Source organism: Branchiostoma belcheri, unplaced genomic scaffold (genome assembly GCF_001625305.1).
Source record: "Branchiostoma belcheri isolate BF01 breed outbred unplaced genomic scaffold, Haploidv18h27 scaffold109, whole genome shotgun sequence".
Taxonomy (NCBI): Eukaryota; Metazoa; Chordata; class Leptocardii; order Amphioxiformes; family Branchiostomatidae; genus Branchiostoma; species Branchiostoma belcheri.
The window spans coordinates 222730-241718 of record NW_017802480.1 but is presented as its reverse complement, the minus strand read 5'-3'; the positions used below and the strand labels follow the sequence as shown (position 1 = coordinate 241718).

The window sequence follows — 18989 nt, the reverse complement described above, 5'->3', positions numbered from 1 at the left end:
AACACTTTACAAGAGGTTTTGTTGTATCATTATGAGTCAGAGCTTTCAAAAACCATGGATAGTCATAAAAAAGATGTTGGGCCAAATTGTTTCTTTCTGTCATTGAGATACAATAAATTATACATGTAATCTGTATCTGTATCTGTATAGCCGGTATAACCGCCTTTCAACGTAACACACCAGCTCATCATATCATTTTTTCCAGATGTCAGCAGTTGCAGCCCTGCTCATAACCCGTGTGCGGCAAACGCCACCTGCGATGACCAGATGTCTCCACCTGTCTGCACCTGCCCAGCTGGCTGGCAGGGAGACGGCAGGAGGGACGGCTTCGGGTGTGAGGGTAAGTCTTCCCTTACTTGTTTGTTTGTTTTGCATGACTGGTATATCACCTTAGGTGTAACACCAGTTTTTTACAGTGAGTACAGGCTGCGTAAGACTGGACTGTTGCACCACTTACACTTCGGAAGGACTGATTTTTTCGATAAGTGTGCATCATCAGGTTCTTAACATGCTTATAGGTATAATGGCTGAGACTCCTTAAACACAGGGCCTCCAGTTTAATGTCCCATCAAACTGACAACCTTTAGAAAATAAGTGAACAATGCTAACCACAAGGTCACCTTGCCATCTATATAGCTCTGTCTTTATATAATATATACACTGTACCACCAAAATTGTACTGACATTTTATGTTCATTAAAAGAGAATGTAATTCATTAATGCAAACTATATCTATGTTGCTCTTGTTTTGTCACCAGACATAGATGAGTGTTCAGATGACACCAGCATGTGTGAACAGACCTGCGCCAACGCACCTGGCAGCTACAGCTGCGCATGTCAACAAGGCTTCCAGCTGAACGATGACAGTCGCACCTGTCAGGATGTGGACGAGTGCACTTCGGACAACGGGGGGTGTCAGCATGTCTGTGAGAATGACTATGGGAGCTTCTACTGCGAATGCAGAGATGGGTTTCAACTGGGGAGTGACAGGAAGTCATGCCAAGGTATGGGAAATTTACGGTAAACCATTTGATAACATATTCAGCACCAAGGACAGACACTTCTTTTGGATAAATAGCATCATGATAAAGGTTTAATAGCTATAAACTGTGCAAAATTTTTAATTTAAAGCATCTAAAACATGTATATATATCTGAACACAAGAAATCTGAGAATAATCACGAAAGTTTATATGTAGTAGTCATAGTAAAATGTTGAACTTAATTTCAACACTGTAAGTACAGAGAGACCAAATTTTCAATGATTTGAGATTTCCAGAAAGTATGCAATCCTTGGCTTCCTGAATTCCCGTGTCGACCACCATATTACAGATGGCTACCCGCCTTTTGACCTCTTGTCATTCTGCCTGTCAATCTTCCCTCACCCATGTGCTATCAACTTACACACTGGCCAAATCCAAAGCTACATGCAGATAAACAGATATACAAACCAAAGCTCAGACTCACAAAACAGTACTTTCATACCAAGAAGAAATAATAACCTTATTGGCCTGTATATCTGCAGATATGAATGAGTGCCGTGAGGACCACTCCTGTAGTCAAATATGTAACAACACAGCAGGCTCCTACTTCTGCTCCTGTTTGGAAGGGTTTGTTCTGGCTGAGGACGGGTGGACCTGTAGAGGTGAGATGTTTGTTTGTTTCTTTCTTATGTTTTGTATGGCAGGTAAACCATGTTTTGTGTAATTTTGTGCAAGCAGCATAATACCGGACTGTATTAACTTAATGGTGGATACATTTCTGGTGCTGAAGATACATAAATTGATTTGGTTACAAAACCTGCTGTAAAATATGGGACACATGATATTAAGCTCTGGTCCAAGGTTCATTGTACTTCTGAGCTGTTCAGAGTTTGGGGAATTTCCACATACAACAAACCTGTACATAATGGACATAGCATCTGTCTTCTTCCTTACAGCCACTGTAAGAAAAGCTCTTTGGTGAGGTAAAACTGAATCAAGATCACTTTTCTTTCATTAAAATGATTTGTTCCTTTCCAGCGGAGAACCCGTGTGCAGATGACTCAGGTTGTGATGATATGAACGGCTGGTGCACGAGTGTGGACGGGCAGGCTGTGTGCGGCTGTAACAGCGGGTTTGAACTCATGCAAGATGGGACAACATGTGAAGGTTTGTGTGACTGTTTATTTTTTCACATAACCAGCAAACCATCTGTGCCTTTCCTTAGGATACAATGTTTTCTATTTGGGCCTGCCCTCAGATTTAAACCCTGAGAACCTTTTAACTCCTGTTTTTGCTATATAATATTAGTTTTAGTGCTGAAAAAAAAAGCCTTATGTTTTCTTGGAGGGACATGAAATGCTTACTAATAACATGTCATGTAATGTTACAATTTTGAATGATGTTTGAAGACTTTTTTCAGTATTATGTGCAATACTGAAATATTAAATCCTATAATAACATAACCAATTTGTACAGATGTTGACGAGTGTGCTGATGACAGCAGTTGCCATGGCAACGCCACCTGCATGAATGTCCCAGGCTCCTACAGCTGCATCTGTGATGATGGTTACCAAGGCGATGGAAACACCTGCTCTGGTTGGTCATCACCGTTAACAACTTTTCTTGTAAAGCATTGCATCAAATCTGCCTAACACTTGTTTGGTGAATCTATTGAAGAGAAATGTTTTGATTGACAAAACTAGTTTTTTGTTAATGATACAGTACCATATTTTTGGGAAGGGAAAAGATGGTGCTGATGTCAAAGGCCATACAATAGAGTCATCTTTTTTATCAGTGCTGAATTTTCATCTATGGGGCAGAAATAGTGTTTTTTGATTAAAATTCCGAATGCCGTATGTTATGTTACTTCTTAAGTCTATTCAGTTCTACTGTACCTGTCCAGTACAATTTGAAGTTCCAATATTTTGGACTTGTACCTGAATGATTTTTGCAGCACTGTTCCAGTAACTAATTATGATTGCACTTACAGACATAGATGAGTGTGCAGAAGACCAGTACATCTGTGACCCCCTGAGGTCAGCCTGTGTGAACCTGCCTGGGTCGTTCCATTGTGTTTGTCTGGGGGGGTTTGTGATGGAAGATGGGTCTGACATCTGTCAAGGTAATGATAAAGTTTTTTTTATTCAGAGCTTTTAAGTTATTACTCCGTGAAGGAGGTCAGGACCTCCGGACCGAGTGTTGTAATCGGCTGATTTTTCATGTTCGCAGTCAAAACACTGGGTTCTCTTTGTGTAATCGGCACGCAATTTTATACGCCGTCTGCGGGCATGCCCGTGTTGATGCACGAATGTGTATTTTTGCCGTTGCTGCTTTCGCGGTCAATGTAATATCGCAGACGCACCCCTACAATTACGAGGCGAATTGGAATGGTCCAGAAAAACGCGTTGTTTGGAATAGCAGTGGGGTTCAAAAAAGTTCATGCAGATACGGGGTGGTTTTTATAAGTGGTTCCAGATGTTTTTGCCCATGGTTAAGAGATGCCAAGTTTTTTGGAAGATGTTCGCAGCCAAAACGCATTCTTCCGTACGTCGCATTTCTGTGTAATTTCGCATGTGGTGTTGCATTATGTCCGGGATGATGCACGTCTTTTTATTTTTACCGTAGCTGTTTTGATATTGGAGTAAATGCTTATTTTCGAAACATCCCCATTTCTTTGAAATGGTTTCGTCCGTTTATGCAACTGTTACTGCGCTAATGACGACCAGTCGCGCTGTCCTGATACACCGCGAATGTGCGAGTGTTCCCTGTAGACAGTCCCGGGAGTCATTTTTTGCACATTCCAGGAGCCAAACCAAAATACGTTCATGAACCGAGTCCAAAAACCGAAACGTGAAAATCGGATGATCGGACCTGATGTACATTTCTCTTTCTATAGATTGTACACACAATACACACATCTTTAGATAATCTGGCCATGGCAGGTTAAAAAAAAAGTAACCCTGAATCATACTAGATTAGCGTAAATGCATGTTAATGCGTTCAAAACAAGAAAAAAATTGTTTCCGGGTAGTTAATCTCTTGAATCACGGCGCTGAATATTGACGCAAAAATATTTCGGGCATCGCGCGCCCTTCCCGCGTCACGTGTAGGCATCTCGCATCTCTGATTGGTTGTTGCGTCTTAAGATGACTGAGCCGACGCGCGTTTAAACAATTTTTCTTTGTTCGATTTATCACACTTCACAGAGAATTGTCGCCAATGGCTACTTCTTTTTGTTGCAATATATAATACTTCACGGAGAATTGTCGCCTATGGCTTCTTGTTTGTTTATTGGTTTGGATGTTCAACACATGAGCAAGGGCAGCCCAACTAGCCTGTGGCTATTGCAAAGAGCTTGCATCGCTGACAAGACATGACATAGCAATAACATATAAAGTTAATATGGGTAGCTTAACAGTCTATAAAAATCACCTTCCACTCTCCATGCGACTGTTATCTGTATCTGACTGTATAGTCAGTCGTAATAACTGCCCTTCTGTGTAACACACCAGCTTCTGTATCTGTATAGCTGGTATAACCGCCCTTTGGTGTAAAACACCAGCTTCTGTATCTGTATAGTCGGTATAACCGCGCTTCTGTGTAACACACCAGCTTCTGTATCTGTATAGCCGGTATGACTGCCCTTCGGCGTAACACACCAGCTTCTGTATCTGTATAGTTGGTATAACCGCCCTTCTGTGTAACACACCAGCTTCTGTATCTGTATAGCTGGTATAACCGCTCTTTGGCGTAACACACCAGCTTCTGTTGGTTTTAATGACAGTCAAACACACAACCCCACAACTCCTCCACCTAAAAACAATACTTCCTTATCATACTGTTAAGCAGTACACTGTTAGCTATTGAGCAAATGTATTGTTACAAATATGCAAAGGTTAAAAAAATTTTTTTTGTTCTTGGCAGACATTGATGAGTGTATGTCAGACAGTCATGACTGTGACCAGAATGCCGACTGTGAGGACACAGAGGGCAGTTATGTGTGCCGGTGTGCAGTAGGATATACTGGGGATGGCAGGACGTGCACAGGTCAGTCTGATGGTTCATTAGCCCGAGTGTCAGCCTTTTTAGCTTTTGTCCGCTCTCCATGATCTGCTACCAGTCGGAAAGCTAAAATGGCTGGCACTCAGGCTAATGGTTCATGGGTTAGCCTCACTTCATCATGCTTTTAATGTTAGCTCCCTAAAGGTTTGATGGCCAACATTAAGTCAGGGGTATCTTAAAATGATAGATAATTATGATTCATAATTACTTTTCATCATCTATAGGGGAAGCAAAGGCAATAACTTAGATGTCCATTTCAGCACCAAGGACAGATGCCTTTCAAAATGTTTCTCATCATTGAAATAATCAATAAAACTGATCTGTGTTATATCATACACATACAGACATAGATGGCTGCAGCCCTGACCACAACCCCTGCGTCCCGGAGGCCACCTGTACCGACGTGCCTGCCCCAGGGGTGGGGGCCGTGTGCACCTGTCCCCCACTGAGGGACGGGGATGGGTATGTGGATGGGGAAGGATGCAGTGGTATGTTTTAGAAGAGTCATTTCTCAGAATACAAGTCAAGAGCTAAAAAAATAACACTAAATTATAAATATTAACGTTATCTCTATAATGTTATAAGACAGGTTTTACCTCCACTGACCTATCCACTGTTACATATATCCACCACTTTGAAACACAGTGTGTTTCAGAGGTCTCTACCAAACCCCCATCCCCCCCCCCTGCAGAGTTAGGCAATGCAGGCTATTGGAGTGGGTTGCTCTGGAAAACTCTTTTGGGGAAATTTTGGGGGGTGATCTTGTGAAATTATGTCAGAACAGAAGATAATAACATTTGCAAGACATAGTTTTAACGTTTTGAAAGCTTTTTATAATGCTTGTAATGAATACTGGTTCATTTTGAAAACAATTTTAATTTCATTTATACGGTACTTAATATCTTTTTCTATGACGCTACAGTGATACCCCAGTGCAGTTCAGATGCCAGCCCGTGTGTGCCCGAGGCCCTGTGCACAGAGCCCCCCACCCCAGGGGCTCTAGCTTCCTGTTCCTGTCCCAGAGGGTGGCTGGGGGATGGCAGAGTGGATGGGGAAGGATGTATAGGTATGTATTATCTCTTTAAACATCTATGCTGCCAACATATACATAAATTTTGCTTCTGATAAAAAACCTTGAGTGAAATATTTAGTCAGATAACATCATACTTCTAGCAGCCCTACCTCTGGTCAGTCCCCTAGAAGCTTGATGACCAACACTTCTCAGTCAGAAGAATTGGCAACATCATTGATCCTGTTGATTTATGCATATATGTGCTAAAATGGACAAATTATTGTCAGACTGAGAACTGTTTGTTACCACAGTGTTGAAGGCTGTGATGACTGGTTTACTTAGTGACATAGAATCCTGAGCTGCTATTAGTAGCTCTGGGAATGGGGGATTGTTCTCTGGAGTCTTGAGTTACAGGCAGTGAAACTTTTTTGCTGCCTATTTCAGACATCGACGAGTGCCTGACAGACACCCACGGCTGCTCCCACCTGTGTGTGAACACGCAGGGTAGCTTCTCCTGTGCCTGTCCTGAGGGCTACCTGCTCCGGGAGGACGGGCGGTCGTGTGAGAACATTGATGAATGTATAGATGACAACGGAGGCTGTTCTCAGGTGTGTGAGGACACAGAGGGCAGCTACCGGTGTGCCTGTCAGCCTGGGTACAGGCTGGAGGACGAATTCATGTGCTCAGGTGAGATACATCTTTTGAATTAATTCAAAAGATTAATCCATCTATCCTTTCATTCATTCATTCATGCATCCGTCCATTCATTCATCCATCCATCCATATGTCCATTCAGTCCATTCATTCATCCATCCATCCATCCGTTCATTCATTCATCTATCCATCCATTCATTTATTCATTCACCCATTCATCCATATGTCCATTTGTTCATTCATTCATTCATTCATTCATTCATTTTCATTCATTCATTCGTCATTCGTCATTCATTCGTCATTTATTCCATTCATTCATTCATTCATTTGCTTAGGTGAGACACATTTTTAATATATGAAAAAAAACACTTATTGTATATTTGTGTGCAATAACTTAGCGAATGTCCATTTCAGCACCAAGGACTGATGCCTTTGAAAAGTAGTTTTTCCAATAAAAAGGCACCAATGTTTAAGAACTTGTTAGAAAACAAGAGAAAAAAGCATTCTAAAGTGATAGGTACTAGGCTAGGCTAATTACAGTATAAGAGTTGCATCTTACTTCATAATATTTACAGTGTTTCTTATTATTCTACAAGCTTTAAACCAGTGTTAATATGATATTTTGTTTTAGAGGTAAATGAGTGTGCAGTGTTTTGGAAGCTGGTCCATTTTCCATATCTAAAAGTGTATATTACAATACTTTCTCATTGTATTATCATTCCATGATATATCTTAACCAGTGAATACATTGTTTTGTTGTGTCCTACAGATGTGAATGAGTGTGCGGAAGGCAGGGACAGTTGCCACGCCAATGCAGAGTGTATAAACAATGAAGGGTCGTACGAGTGCTACTGCCGGCCTGGGTTTGAAGGGGACGGACGCACCTGCACAGGTAGGGTAGAAATATACATGTTTAGGCAAAGCCACCATTGTGTAATAACCTAGATGACCCTTTCAGCACCAAGGACAGGTGCCTAGTTTCTCTTGTAGTTTCTCTACAAAAAGTGCATCTTCCCCTGAAGTGGTCTAACGTCAACACATTTTACTAGGCATAGTAAAAATACCTGAGGGATTGCTAAAATTTTCCCCAAATTGTTACAAGATCACTGCAAAAAACTCATTCTTTAAGCTTTGGATAAAGGTCCCATTTCTTCCCTCACATTTACCTTTATGTATGTTTTATATGTACTGAAAAGGGTTTTGTGCAATGGGTCTACTATATGCTATAGACCTACCACTAAGGTCTTACATACATACATACATACATTAACTTGCAAAAAACATTACATTATTTTTTTATCCAACAGACCAGGATGAGTGTGAAACATCAGACTGTCAGCAGCTGTGCACAAACACACCCGGCAGCTTCATGTGCGGCTGTCAGGAGGGCTACCTCCTATTGGACGACAGGCGGTCATGTGACAACATTGACGAGTGCTCATTGGACGACCGCGGAGGGTGCAGGCACATCTGTAGGGACACGGAGGGCAGCTACTACTGCGAGTGTGAGCCAGGGTTCCATCTGGCCTCCGACCTGAAAGCTTGCATCAGTAAGTCATTCTTTTATCATTCTTCACATCTTCAAATGAAAGAAAACAAATTTGAAAGTTTCATATTTAATACCTAAAAGTTATAAGACAGTGTCCTCCCAGGGTGCAGACGAAATAGTCTTCCGAGACTGGACTGCAAATGACAATAAGAATGTATTTAGTTCTAATGGCTTTATTGGTTCGAAAAGGCAGTGTAACAGTTAAAAACATGCAAAGCATTTTTCTGAGTCTTGGCTAATGGCTATAACTGTTATGTAATGTTGAATACTAGTAGCTATTAGCCAAGTCTTCCCATAATGTTTGCCTTACTTAATTAGTAGAAATGTTGCTGTAACAATCCTTTATTCATTACCTTGTCAGTAGGTTGTTTGATGCCTAGCTGCATGCAAGACTAAAGATTTTTCCCATGTGATTTCTGTTGATACAGGAGACAATGTTATAACAGCCAACCAAGGAGGGGATGGGGAGGGTGCAGTTCCAGTACAGCAGACAAGGGGAGCTCCCCTCCCCATGGCAGTAGGACTGTCCATCGCTGCAGTGCTGCTGGTACTCCTGGTGTTGGCTTTTGTCAAGTGTCGGCCCAGGATCAACCATTCTGCAGATGGGTAAGTAGGACCAAACAGACAATGCACAATACATTGTGCTAGGTACATCTACTAGTATGAAGGTTAGACATCTAAGTAGTACTGTGATACAGACAGAATTGAATACACTTTGAAAACTGTCCAATGTGTCAAGTAGCATCAACTACTTTTCATCAGTGACTAAAGGAATCTGTAGTTGAACTATAGTGATGGAATCCTCTTCAGAGCTTGTCTTACTTTTTTTTTCTAATGGACTGTCTAAATAATTGTCTTCTCCTTATTTAGATACCAATTCATTATGACTTTTGGACAAATAGTTGCCCAACTACAGTTTCCATTAGTCACTGAAAAAAAGTGGACAAATCTGCAATGATCTATCTTGGTCTTACAGCCTAAAGAACTCGCTGCCATCCGTGTTCTACAAAAAGCCCCTCAAAGATCCCGTGGAACACATCTATGACAACCCCAAGTTCCTACCTGAGACATCCATCAGCAAGGCTGTTAGTGAGAAGCAGGTCCGGTTTTTTATTTTTTTTTAAATTTTTTAACTTCCGTGTCCGTATCATAGCATTGTTCTATTTCATGCAAAAATTCACCCATTATATCAAACCCCTGAGGGTACATAAATTTTGTAGTCGAAAAGTGTAGCAACGTTTCCCATGTATGTTCCATACTTATACTAGGTTTGTTTATTGCAAATTCTTGCCCCAGGGCTAATTGCAGGAACAGAAGAAACATGGTGTAAAAAAAAAAATAGTTACAGATCATATACATGCATGTACTTAGCGAGTAGTATTAGTTGATTGGTGTAACAAAAGGATTTCATGTTGTGAAGCTTATAACCAATTATCACATCAGGTTTGGTTTGGTTTTCCTTTAATGCCCATAATCATGATAATGATCGTTCTGGGCATACACAGTTTCACCTGAGTGAAGAAAGTTGTGTAAAAGTGCCTTTCCCCAAGGGCACAAGGTTGGTGACTTGGCAGGATTCGAACCCAGGGCCTCTTGGCTCTGAGCATGTACATGTATGGCTAAAGTAAAGTTAACCTGCTTCCATATACATATAGGTCCACGTCATCCTGCCACCACAACCGTCCTCCCCACCGCCACCTCCGCCACCGCCGATTGGACAGAGCAGCAGGCGCCCGATGAGTAGGCGGTCTCCAACTGTATCACCTGCGCAGCCGCGCCCTGCACCTGGCAGCAGCCGTCGAGCCCCGCAGGTGTCTGAGAGAGCAGAGAACCCGTACGTCCTTGACCCCACCAGACACATCCAGCATCGCACGTCAGTGCCAGGTCAGAGGCCGGAGGTCAACAATGATGACACCATCAGTGAGCACATCTATGAGACGCTTGATCTTCGGGATGTTCCAGTTTCAATGATTTGAATAGACTGTAAATCACTTCATATTTGCAGTAGCAAAATTTCGTGCTTGGAGAAAAATTAACATGTTTGCTGAACTATATGCCACAGAGACAGCAGGTGTATTAGAAAGAAACTCTGCAGATTATTTGTTCGCAGTAATGATAAGTTTACAGTACAGAAGTGACTGTGAAAATGATGTAAAATATAAAAGTACCCCGAATATAAAGTGATTTACACTAAAGTATACCAAGGAAAAGGAGATACAAATATGCTTTAAGTAAGACAGTGGCTACAGAGATTCAATCAGCAAAACTTAGTATCATGATACACAGCACATAATGGATGTACATGTAATGTTAGGACACTGTGCACATTTGATGAGAGGTAAGCACTATAGTCTATTATAATGCAGTACTGTAGTGTGAGTGAGTACACATATTGCATCATTGTTTTAAATAGAAGCTATGCATTTTGAGAATATCATGCAATGACTGCAAGGCATTTTTTGTGTCATATTATACTTTGTTGCCATAGGGTTGCCAATATTATTTGCCAGCCAATTTTGCCACATTGTAGCAGTTTTAAGGCTACTATATACACAAGAATTGTGGTGATTATAACTTGTGATGTATGGGATTTACAGTCTTAACAAACATATAGGATGTATTTTTAATAGGATAAGCGTATCCTTTATCAGAATGGATTAATGGATGAAACTAACAGTGTGTACTGCACAGGCTAGTCCACAGTATTTAAGGGTTTTGTTGTTGTCACATTTCACTTCTCAATAAAGAATCATGGAAACCAATCGATGGTTGACATTTGTTTGAAATAAAACAGAAGTATACATTTATCTCTGCTCTGCTGAGAAAATGAAGCATCTAAAATATCAACCTAAATAAAAGTTTTCTTCCAGACCAATCTGATGATACATGTACATATATCTTCATGTGCATCAATTTTGGCCAGTGAAAAAAAGTTTTGCCAGTTGCCACAAGTTTTCAGATTGAGAAGTAGTTTGCTACATGGTCTACTGAAACACGAGAGCCTATCAATCTCCAATGATCAAGTAGGTGCTGGGGTAAAAGATTGTGGTGGTAATATATTCTGGGTGATAGCCAGACCTCTCTGATAGCCCCTTACCTTATAAAAACAGATACACAGTTGTTAAGGGAAAACAGATGTCCACATACACATATATCCTTTACAGTGGCCAAGGTGTCACATAGGCTCATTTTGCGACTCGATCCTTCTTAAGCCAGCTCATAAAAAGTTGTGTGTCAGTTTTTCCTCTCAAGTCTTTGAAACAGTACTCCTTTGTCTGCTCCAAGAGTTCTTCCTACATACAGCCCCTCTCTCCCTTCCACACACGGGATATCCTCAGCATCATGCCACGTTCTTTCATCTTCTTCGATCGCAAGTCTACCCAGAAGTCTACTCATCAAGTCTGGCATAGCAGGCTGTAGAAGTATCCCAGCAACCCTCAGTGTTTCCATGGCGATATGAAGGATGGTTCCCGCCCGTTCTCGGTCCCGGGGAGTGTCACCAAGTTTCCACGGCTTGTGTCTATGTACAAAGCCGTTCGCCTGTTTCACACACAGCATGGTTTCTTCTAACACCTTGTAGACGTGGAAGTTTTCATAGTGTTGATTAACGGAACCTGGAAGATGATACAAAAAAGAAGTGTCAAAAGTGATTTCAACTTAGATTTAGGAAAAGCAACGTGAAATAAAGAGGGAAAAAAAGGAATTTCAAAGTGATGTCAATCCAGTTTTAGCTTACTGAAGAGCTATTCTTTTACTGGACATGACAGAGAAGACAGATGCTATGCACAGCATCGACAGGTTCATTGTACCAGGAAAATTCCCCTAGCTCATTTCGACAAGTACAATGACATGTGAACCATGGCTTAACGTCCCGTCCTAAGAACTGCGTGCATGCTGGCTGAGTGACAACAGCCAGAATTCAAACTCCCAACCTCTTGGTCCAGAAGCAAGGTTGCTAACCACTGGACTAGGCATGCTACTACAAACAAACACTGAAAGCAAAGAAATGGCATTCCACAAATTGACATATGAAGTATATCCATTATTTCTTACTACCTGGTAACTCTTGTAAAGTCCTGAGTAACTTGTAATCCTCTTCTGTTGCCCAACTGCTGCTCTGTCTCCCAAGATGCACTGGGAACATGTCTGCTGAGCATGCTGGGAAGGTCTGGGTGGGGTTCAGGCTTGTTGCTAGGCACCGGTTCAGCAGGCCTCCGATGTTGCCTGCGAGGTCTGCATTCAGAACTTTCACCACCTTTTCATCTGAGTAATCTGGAAAAAAAATATACATTCAGGAATGAAAAAAAATAAACAAAAAGGTAATATTTGCAATGCAAATACATAATGTTTACCTTCTTCACATGGTCTAGCCTAACAAACTTCTGTTTATTGTTACTCAAATACATTCATATATGATATATAGTGACAAGCCCATCCAACATTATCCTTCTACAAAACACCACAGGGTGGCTGCTACAGCACAATTTACCATGGTAACAGACCTCTGGTAAAGGTCATTGACTTAATTTGTTTGGTCTGGCTACCAGCCTCTGGTGAATATCAGCCATGCCAGAATGAATATAAGTAGTGTGATGATCATTAAAGAAAGAAGAAAGCTATCTCTATTTAAGAAGAAAATGTCTTTCTCACCACCATCGGCCTCCAGCACCCCATGTTTGAGGAGAAAGTAGCGCAGTCCGTCTGCAGAGTATCTCTGGATCCTGTCAAACGGGTCAACAACGTTTCCCTTACTCTTCGACATCTGAAAAATGGAAGGAAATTAAAGAAAAAAGGCAGAATCATTGAATAAGTCAGAATAAATCAGTAAATGTAAGAGTAAATGTATAACTTGTCTTTTAGGTGCAGTCTTCATATGCACATAATTTTTGGGTCAGTATCATACCATCTGCATTGACCAACTTAATCTTAGCATAATGTCCAAACATGATAAGCAAGTTCTGAAGATAAAGTATCAACCTATTGCTTTGCTGTTTGAATAAAATTACAAATCTATGCTGAAGCAACATGGATCATGTTGCACTACTTTAGACTGTAGTACCACTAATGGTCACTAGAGGGTGCTGCTAGCATTAAGAACAAATGTAAGGAGAGCGGCATCTCCTCTGCACACCTTTTGACTCTCCATCAGCCAATGGGAGTGGGTGACCACGCTCCGCGGGGGGTCTAACCCTGCTGCCATCAGGAAAGCTGGCCAATAGACAGCATGGAACCTGGTCAGATTAAACATAGATACAGGTATTGAAATGTTAGAAGTCTGTGTAAGCACAAGGTGCCTTTGCACAATGCACATTGACCTATGACTAAAGTTACTATGTGTAGAATTTACTGGACTTGTCTCACTAAGACCATAACTCTCATAAGCCATTGGACATTGCTAATTTTCACCGTAGCAAACGTCTGAGAAAAATGGATAAAAAATGTGTTCACAGAACTGTATGTTCATGGCAGTGGCAGGTGCATGAGTTCATAGTAAAGAAGTGAGTAAGAAAACCGAAACATAAAAGTACAAAAAAAACAGGAATTACAGAAATTACTAATACCATGGGTCATGGCTGTATTTGTACAATGTAATAGGCACATGTTTGTTCCCATACCTGACAATATCCTTTCCGACCACGTGGCAGTCGGCTGGCCAGTGGGTGTGGTGGTTGTCAGGGTAACCACAGACTGTCAGATAGTTCACCAGAGCATCCAGCCACACATACACCTGATACAAACAATTTCATATAAAACCAAGCACGTATCCCAGCTGATCTCCCAAGACCATACCTGTGTATGACATTGGTCACAAGCCACTACTACAGATATAAATGTTAAAAAAAAAAGATATTTAATACGGTCAAAACTGCCCAAGAAGACAACCAGGGGACCGATAAAATCAGGTCTATGTGGACAGGTGGTCAGACTATAGACAAGACTATTAATGCTTGTATCAATGGGTTAACATACTCACATAGCGTACAAGTGCATATGAGTTAAATAAGCGAAGATACGTTTGTGGTGGTGGCAGGTACAGCAAAAAAAAGTTGGTAACCGTGAAAACCATGAATATAAAAGTACCACAAACATTTGTGATTGTATTTCCTGCTTGCTACCTACCGTTTGGCTGGGGTCATCAGGTACAGGAATCCCCCAGGGCAGGCGGTCTCTCTGTCTGGACACAGACAGGTCCTCCAGCCCCTCCTCCAACCAGCCTCGTACCAGGGACCGGTACTTACAGGGGTACACAGCTATAGGGAAAATATACAGGATACAGTCACAATGTATCATACTTACAGGGGTACAACGCTATAGGGAGAATAAACTACAGGGTGAGTACAGTCACTGTATGTCAATTATATAGTAGATAATTCTGGAGTTACAGTCCCAGTTAACAAAGAAAGAAAAAAAGGAGTTGATATAAACAGGCTCTGGGCCTTGGACTATTCATTACAAAGATTTTACCATCTACTAGTATGATCTTCTAGTATCTAAATCTACTTTGAGAGAGTGATCTTCCTCTAGGCTTCGGGAGGTGGCTGGAAAGAGTAGAAATTGGCCAAATAGAGAGAGTGCGGCAAACTGTACTCTCCAGCGGACCAACTCCCCTGGTATGTTATCTCTCTATTTGGCCAATTTCCAGCCCCCTCCCAAAGCCTGGTAGAGGCTAGCGTTGAAATGCACCAGACAATGATACCAGTGACTCTCACCTCTAGGATTGGAGTCGAGCCACTGCATGAGCCGGGGTCCAAACTCTGACAGACGGAACATGTAGTTCTCCTCCTTCATCCACTCTACTGGGCTACCTGTTTCTATGGCAACCTGGAGAGGAACGTCATTGGTCAGAAGGATGACTTTTGAAATTCATCAGGAATGCATCATTCTGCAACCCCCAAAATGGTTTGTTTCCACTGACGTGACAGAAATAGGAGAAGTTCACTAGCATTTGACAAAATAAAAAGAAAAAGAAACTTTGATTCAAATAGGTATCAGCCCTTGTTTGAAGCTACTAGTTGTAGTGCAGGTATTTACATAGCTTTTCTAACATTGCATTTACTCTTGCCTGACTATACATCATGATTCTGGCAGCCCTCCCATTGACTAGGCCCCTAGAAGCTTGATGACCAACACCTCAAAGTAAGGAGAGTTGGCAACATCTTACTAAAGTAATCTGTGGACTTATGCATACTCAGAACTGTACCATAGCATTGGAGGCTGTGATGACTGCTTTCCATAGTGAAAGAGAATCCTGCGCTCCTATTGGTAGTTCTGGGAACAGGAATGGTTCTCTCAAGTTAGAGGTCTACCAGCTGACAACCTCTCAAGGAGCCTAATCAGCCCCTGGCAGCAAAAACGTTGTAGAGGCTAGATCTATACATACCTTGATGTTTTTGCCTGTAGTCTTGTCCATACTGTCAATGACTTTGTTGTCTGGTACAAAGGCTTCATCTGAAGTAGAGTACCAGCCTTCATACTTCCCCTGGTAGATATAACCGGCAGACTGGAGCTTTCTCTGTGGGGAAACATAGAAAGGGCTGCTCCAGTGTTTTGATAGAAATCACTAGCATACTGCAAAGTCCTTTAAAAGCAACCAATTTGTCACCAACTTATTGACTACAGCTTGCTTAAAATGCATTCAGGTGGACCGAGTAACCTGTTTTGAATGAAAGAAGGTTTCACAGTTTTCAATTTTCAACTGGCTGGGACTAAGTTGACTCTCTAGTCTTATATATGTTACCACATTGTAACTACATGGAACTACCTTACCCAGAAGTGTTCCACAGACTTCCTGTGTCTGGACTCAGTAGTGCGTATGAAGTCTGTGTGTCTGACGTGGCTCTTGCTGAAGAGATCCTGTAGATAGTGGGCAGAGAATGAACTGAATCTATACAGTGGTCAAAAAGCAGAAGTTGTATATGGATCACTTTTTCTTCTGTCTTTGCAAAATCTCTGCAAAAAGTAATGGTATTCCTCACCCTGAAATGTTGTGACACCTCATCACAGAACTGCCGAGGACCCTTCCCATGAGCCACTGCAGCCTGCTGGATCTGTAACCATAGCATTAGCAACTTTACTGTGAAATTTTTGCGTCCTAAAAATTAGTAAATCATTATCCATTGGAAAATAGACTTAAGTGCTCCTTTGAAAGCCCACATAAGATCAACTTGGCTACTCCCAGACATGAAACTCCATACCATACATCTAAACCATGTGACACATTATTAGATTAACCAGCTACTACTGACCTGCACCCTTCAGCTAGGCTATTATATATACCAGACATAAGTCTACATGTAACTCCATAACATTAAACCATGTTCTACATAAGATTAACCAGCTACTACTAGATACCTAACTTACCCTAACTTCATACCATACCTTTAAGCCATGTTCATCTGTGCCTGTAGAGAAGATGGATCCAGCTGCCCCCTTCAGCTGCTGCCACCTGTGAACTGTGTCTGCCAGAACAGCTGAGTACAGGTGCCCCAGGTGGGGGACTAGTGGTTGGATGAAAGAAACAAAGAAAAAACTTTAAATTACAATCGATTATGACCCTACAATTATGAAAATAACCCCCAATACTTGAGATGAACAGCCTATAAATTGTACTGTACTTTCCTTCTGTAACACTAGACAGAAAGACAAGAGGTTAACTTTGACTCCCGGGGATCGAATTGTACACAGCTTGTCAGTTCATAACCGAGTACACAATCACTAGACCAAAAGGTTCAGGACCCACTGGGCTGGGCAGTTGGTGACGCTTATACCTTGCTGTTACACCTCTAAGAAAACTGTACTTGTATGCAAGTCTGACGTCTGGAAAATTTATGAAAATCTTGGTTCTTCAGAGATAATGTTGTCAGCTATTCTAATTCAAACCCCTCTTACCGGAGTTGACGTAAAAGATCGGCGTTGTGATGAGAAACTTCTTTTGATTCTGCTGTCCGCCGTCATGGACCCGTCTGGAGGGGGAGGGGGGCGCCAGCCACCGTGCCTCGCACAGAAACCGCGTCTTTCCCGCCAAGAAAACTGATCTCATTCCACGGTGTATGGTCCCCATTGGTGAAGCGTTGTCTGGTATGCTAGAGAATCCGTTTTGGAGCCTAAAGTGTGGTAGTTTCGGTGCGAAATCCGCAAAATCAACGTGAAACTGAAAGTTTCGATGACACAGACGCCGCCATGTTGGGTTCAAAGGTTACACGAATAGACCAATCACAGCAAATGCTGGACTAAAGGCGGGGAGTACAACAACTAAGGCCATACTGATGTAATAATGTGGATGGCGTCCCTTGCACGCCAGAACTAGACAACGTTGGACAAAATAATATGCATTCATCATGTTCGTTATGAATCTACGTGGTCAAGAGGGTTGAACAAATGACTGAACACCAAAACGTTTTTCCCAAATAATATTAAACATCTTTGACTTTGGATTGACTAAGGATTGAAATAAACTTTTCTCTTTTCAAAGTAGTCTAGTTGTGGTTGATACATTTAGCAAAAATATAAAGGGAATTCTCAAAGAAAGCAGTTTCCCAATATTTACTTTGTTTGCAAGTGAGAACATAACTTACATTTCCTCATTTTGTAGCTTCTTCATTGACAATATAGTCGAAATGCTTGTAAATTGTGTTTTGATGCCATCCATATTATCAAGTCAGTGTGGCTTTAGCTTTCAGACCAATGTTCATGCAATCAAGAACATTATATTATCCTGTATAACGCCATCGATGTAATTTAGCAGGTATAACCGTCTTCATTCATGTCACCATCCCTTGATAATTATAGGGCCAGAATTCTATCGTTATCGCCTAGCTTATGATCATCATCATAGCTTGTCGCCAATCCACTCCAGCCAGTTCCGCGCTGCTTCATTGGCCTCCTGGAGATCTGTGTCTGTGCAGGTAGGACCAAGCCTGCAACCGTGCATCAGGTGCTGAATGGTCTGGGGATCCTCTCCATAGCTGCAAGTTGTACTGGTGGACTTGCCCCACCGTGCCAGGTTGTCCCCTGTTCTGGCCACCTTAGCCCTTGCCCGTATGATGATGACAATATACGCATTTCACCTATGTTGTCTGCACATCATGTTAACCTGAGATATATTATAGATCTACCAGTGTTTTTTTTAATCACCATCTCTTGATAATTATAGATTACCCCTTATCGTTATCGCTGATACTGATCACAATACAGTACCTTAATTATACGTACATGTATTTCCCTTAACACGTTGTCTGCACATGTTTACCTGTATTACATAAAATGATCTAGCACTGTGTTTTCTTTTAATCACCATCGTTGCCCTGTGTCCTTGTTTATCATGTTGAATTATTCATATAGGGATTAGCGGGGCAATTTTTGCTTCTAAAAATAGATGATGACCTAGCAGTTCTCATTGTCACAGTAATGACATGTGAAAAACATGACTCTATTTTGGGAAACATGTAATTCGAGATTACAGACAATCTTAGAAAAGGCCGATAACAAATTCAGGCTGTCGGCTGATGTAATCATCAACTTGCGATTTCTACCATGTGACATGAACAATGTAATACCAAAGGGTACGTTTGAAGCTCCTTGATAAAAAAAAAATACACAACACCCAATGCTAGCGCTAGAAATAGGTTCTGTGTGTTTTATATTCAATTTCAGGGGGTAAGATCATTGGTTTGTCCCATTTGTGGGCCACCTATAACCCAATTAGTTTGCACATCGAGTTTGAGTAAGGT

General features: G+C 41.5%; 2 protein-coding genes across 2 annotated transcripts; one reads left to right on the top strand and one right to left on the bottom strand.

The window, feature by feature from the left end:
• Window positions 1–208: 208 nt before the first annotated feature.
• LOC109481346 (signal peptide, CUB and EGF-like domain-containing protein 1) lies at window positions 209–11017 on the top strand. The gene is made up of 9 exons (XM_019783890.1): window positions 209–340; window positions 759–1004; window positions 1525–1644; window positions 6501–6743; window positions 7480–7602; window positions 8018–8260; window positions 8688–8865; window positions 9236–9359; window positions 9915–11017. The coding sequence occupies exons 1-9, from the start codon at window positions 268–270 to the stop codon at window positions 10233–10235; spliced, it is 1671 nt and encodes a 556-aa protein (XP_019639449.1). The 5' UTR covers window positions 209–267; the 3' UTR covers window positions 10236–11017.
• Window positions 10910–17441, bottom strand: LOC109480921 (methionine--tRNA ligase, mitochondrial-like). Its single transcript, XM_019783293.1, has 12 exons — window positions 17434–17441; window positions 16639–16789; window positions 16236–16307; window positions 16027–16113; window positions 15641–15772; window positions 14970–15081; window positions 14380–14510; window positions 13875–13987; window positions 13391–13490; window positions 12910–13021; window positions 12316–12531; window positions 10910–11873 (listed from the first exon to the last, which is right to left on the bottom strand). Exons 1-12 carry the CDS (start codon window positions 17439–17441, stop codon window positions 11494–11496), a joined length of 1614 nt encoding a protein of 537 aa, XP_019638852.1. The 3' UTR covers window positions 10910–11493.
• Window positions 17442–18989: the final 1548 nt, after the last annotated feature.

Bases quoted from the DNA above. Each gene is read 5' to 3' on its own strand.
- LOC109481346 (XM_019783890.1), top strand. From the start codon at position 268: ATGTCTCCACCTGTCTGCACCTGCCCAGCTGGCTGGCAGGGAGACGGC. The intron at 6,744-7,479 runs GTGAGATACATC...TGTGTCCTACAG, and splicing joins GGACGAATTCATGTGCTCAG to ATGTGAATGAGTGTGCGGAA. The intron at 9,360-9,914 runs GTCCGGTTTTTT...ATATACATATAG, and splicing joins AGGCTGTTAGTGAGAAGCAG to GTCCACGTCATCCTGCCACC.
- LOC109480921 (XM_019783293.1), bottom strand. The intron at 16,114-16,235 runs GTGAGGAATACC...CACTATCTACAG, and splicing joins AGGTGTCACAACATTTCAGG to GATCTCTTCAGCAAGAGCCA. The intron at 13,022-13,390 runs GTGTGCAGAGGA...TCCATTTTTCAG, and splicing joins GGCTGATGGAGAGTCAAAAG to ATGTCGAAGAGTAAGGGAAA.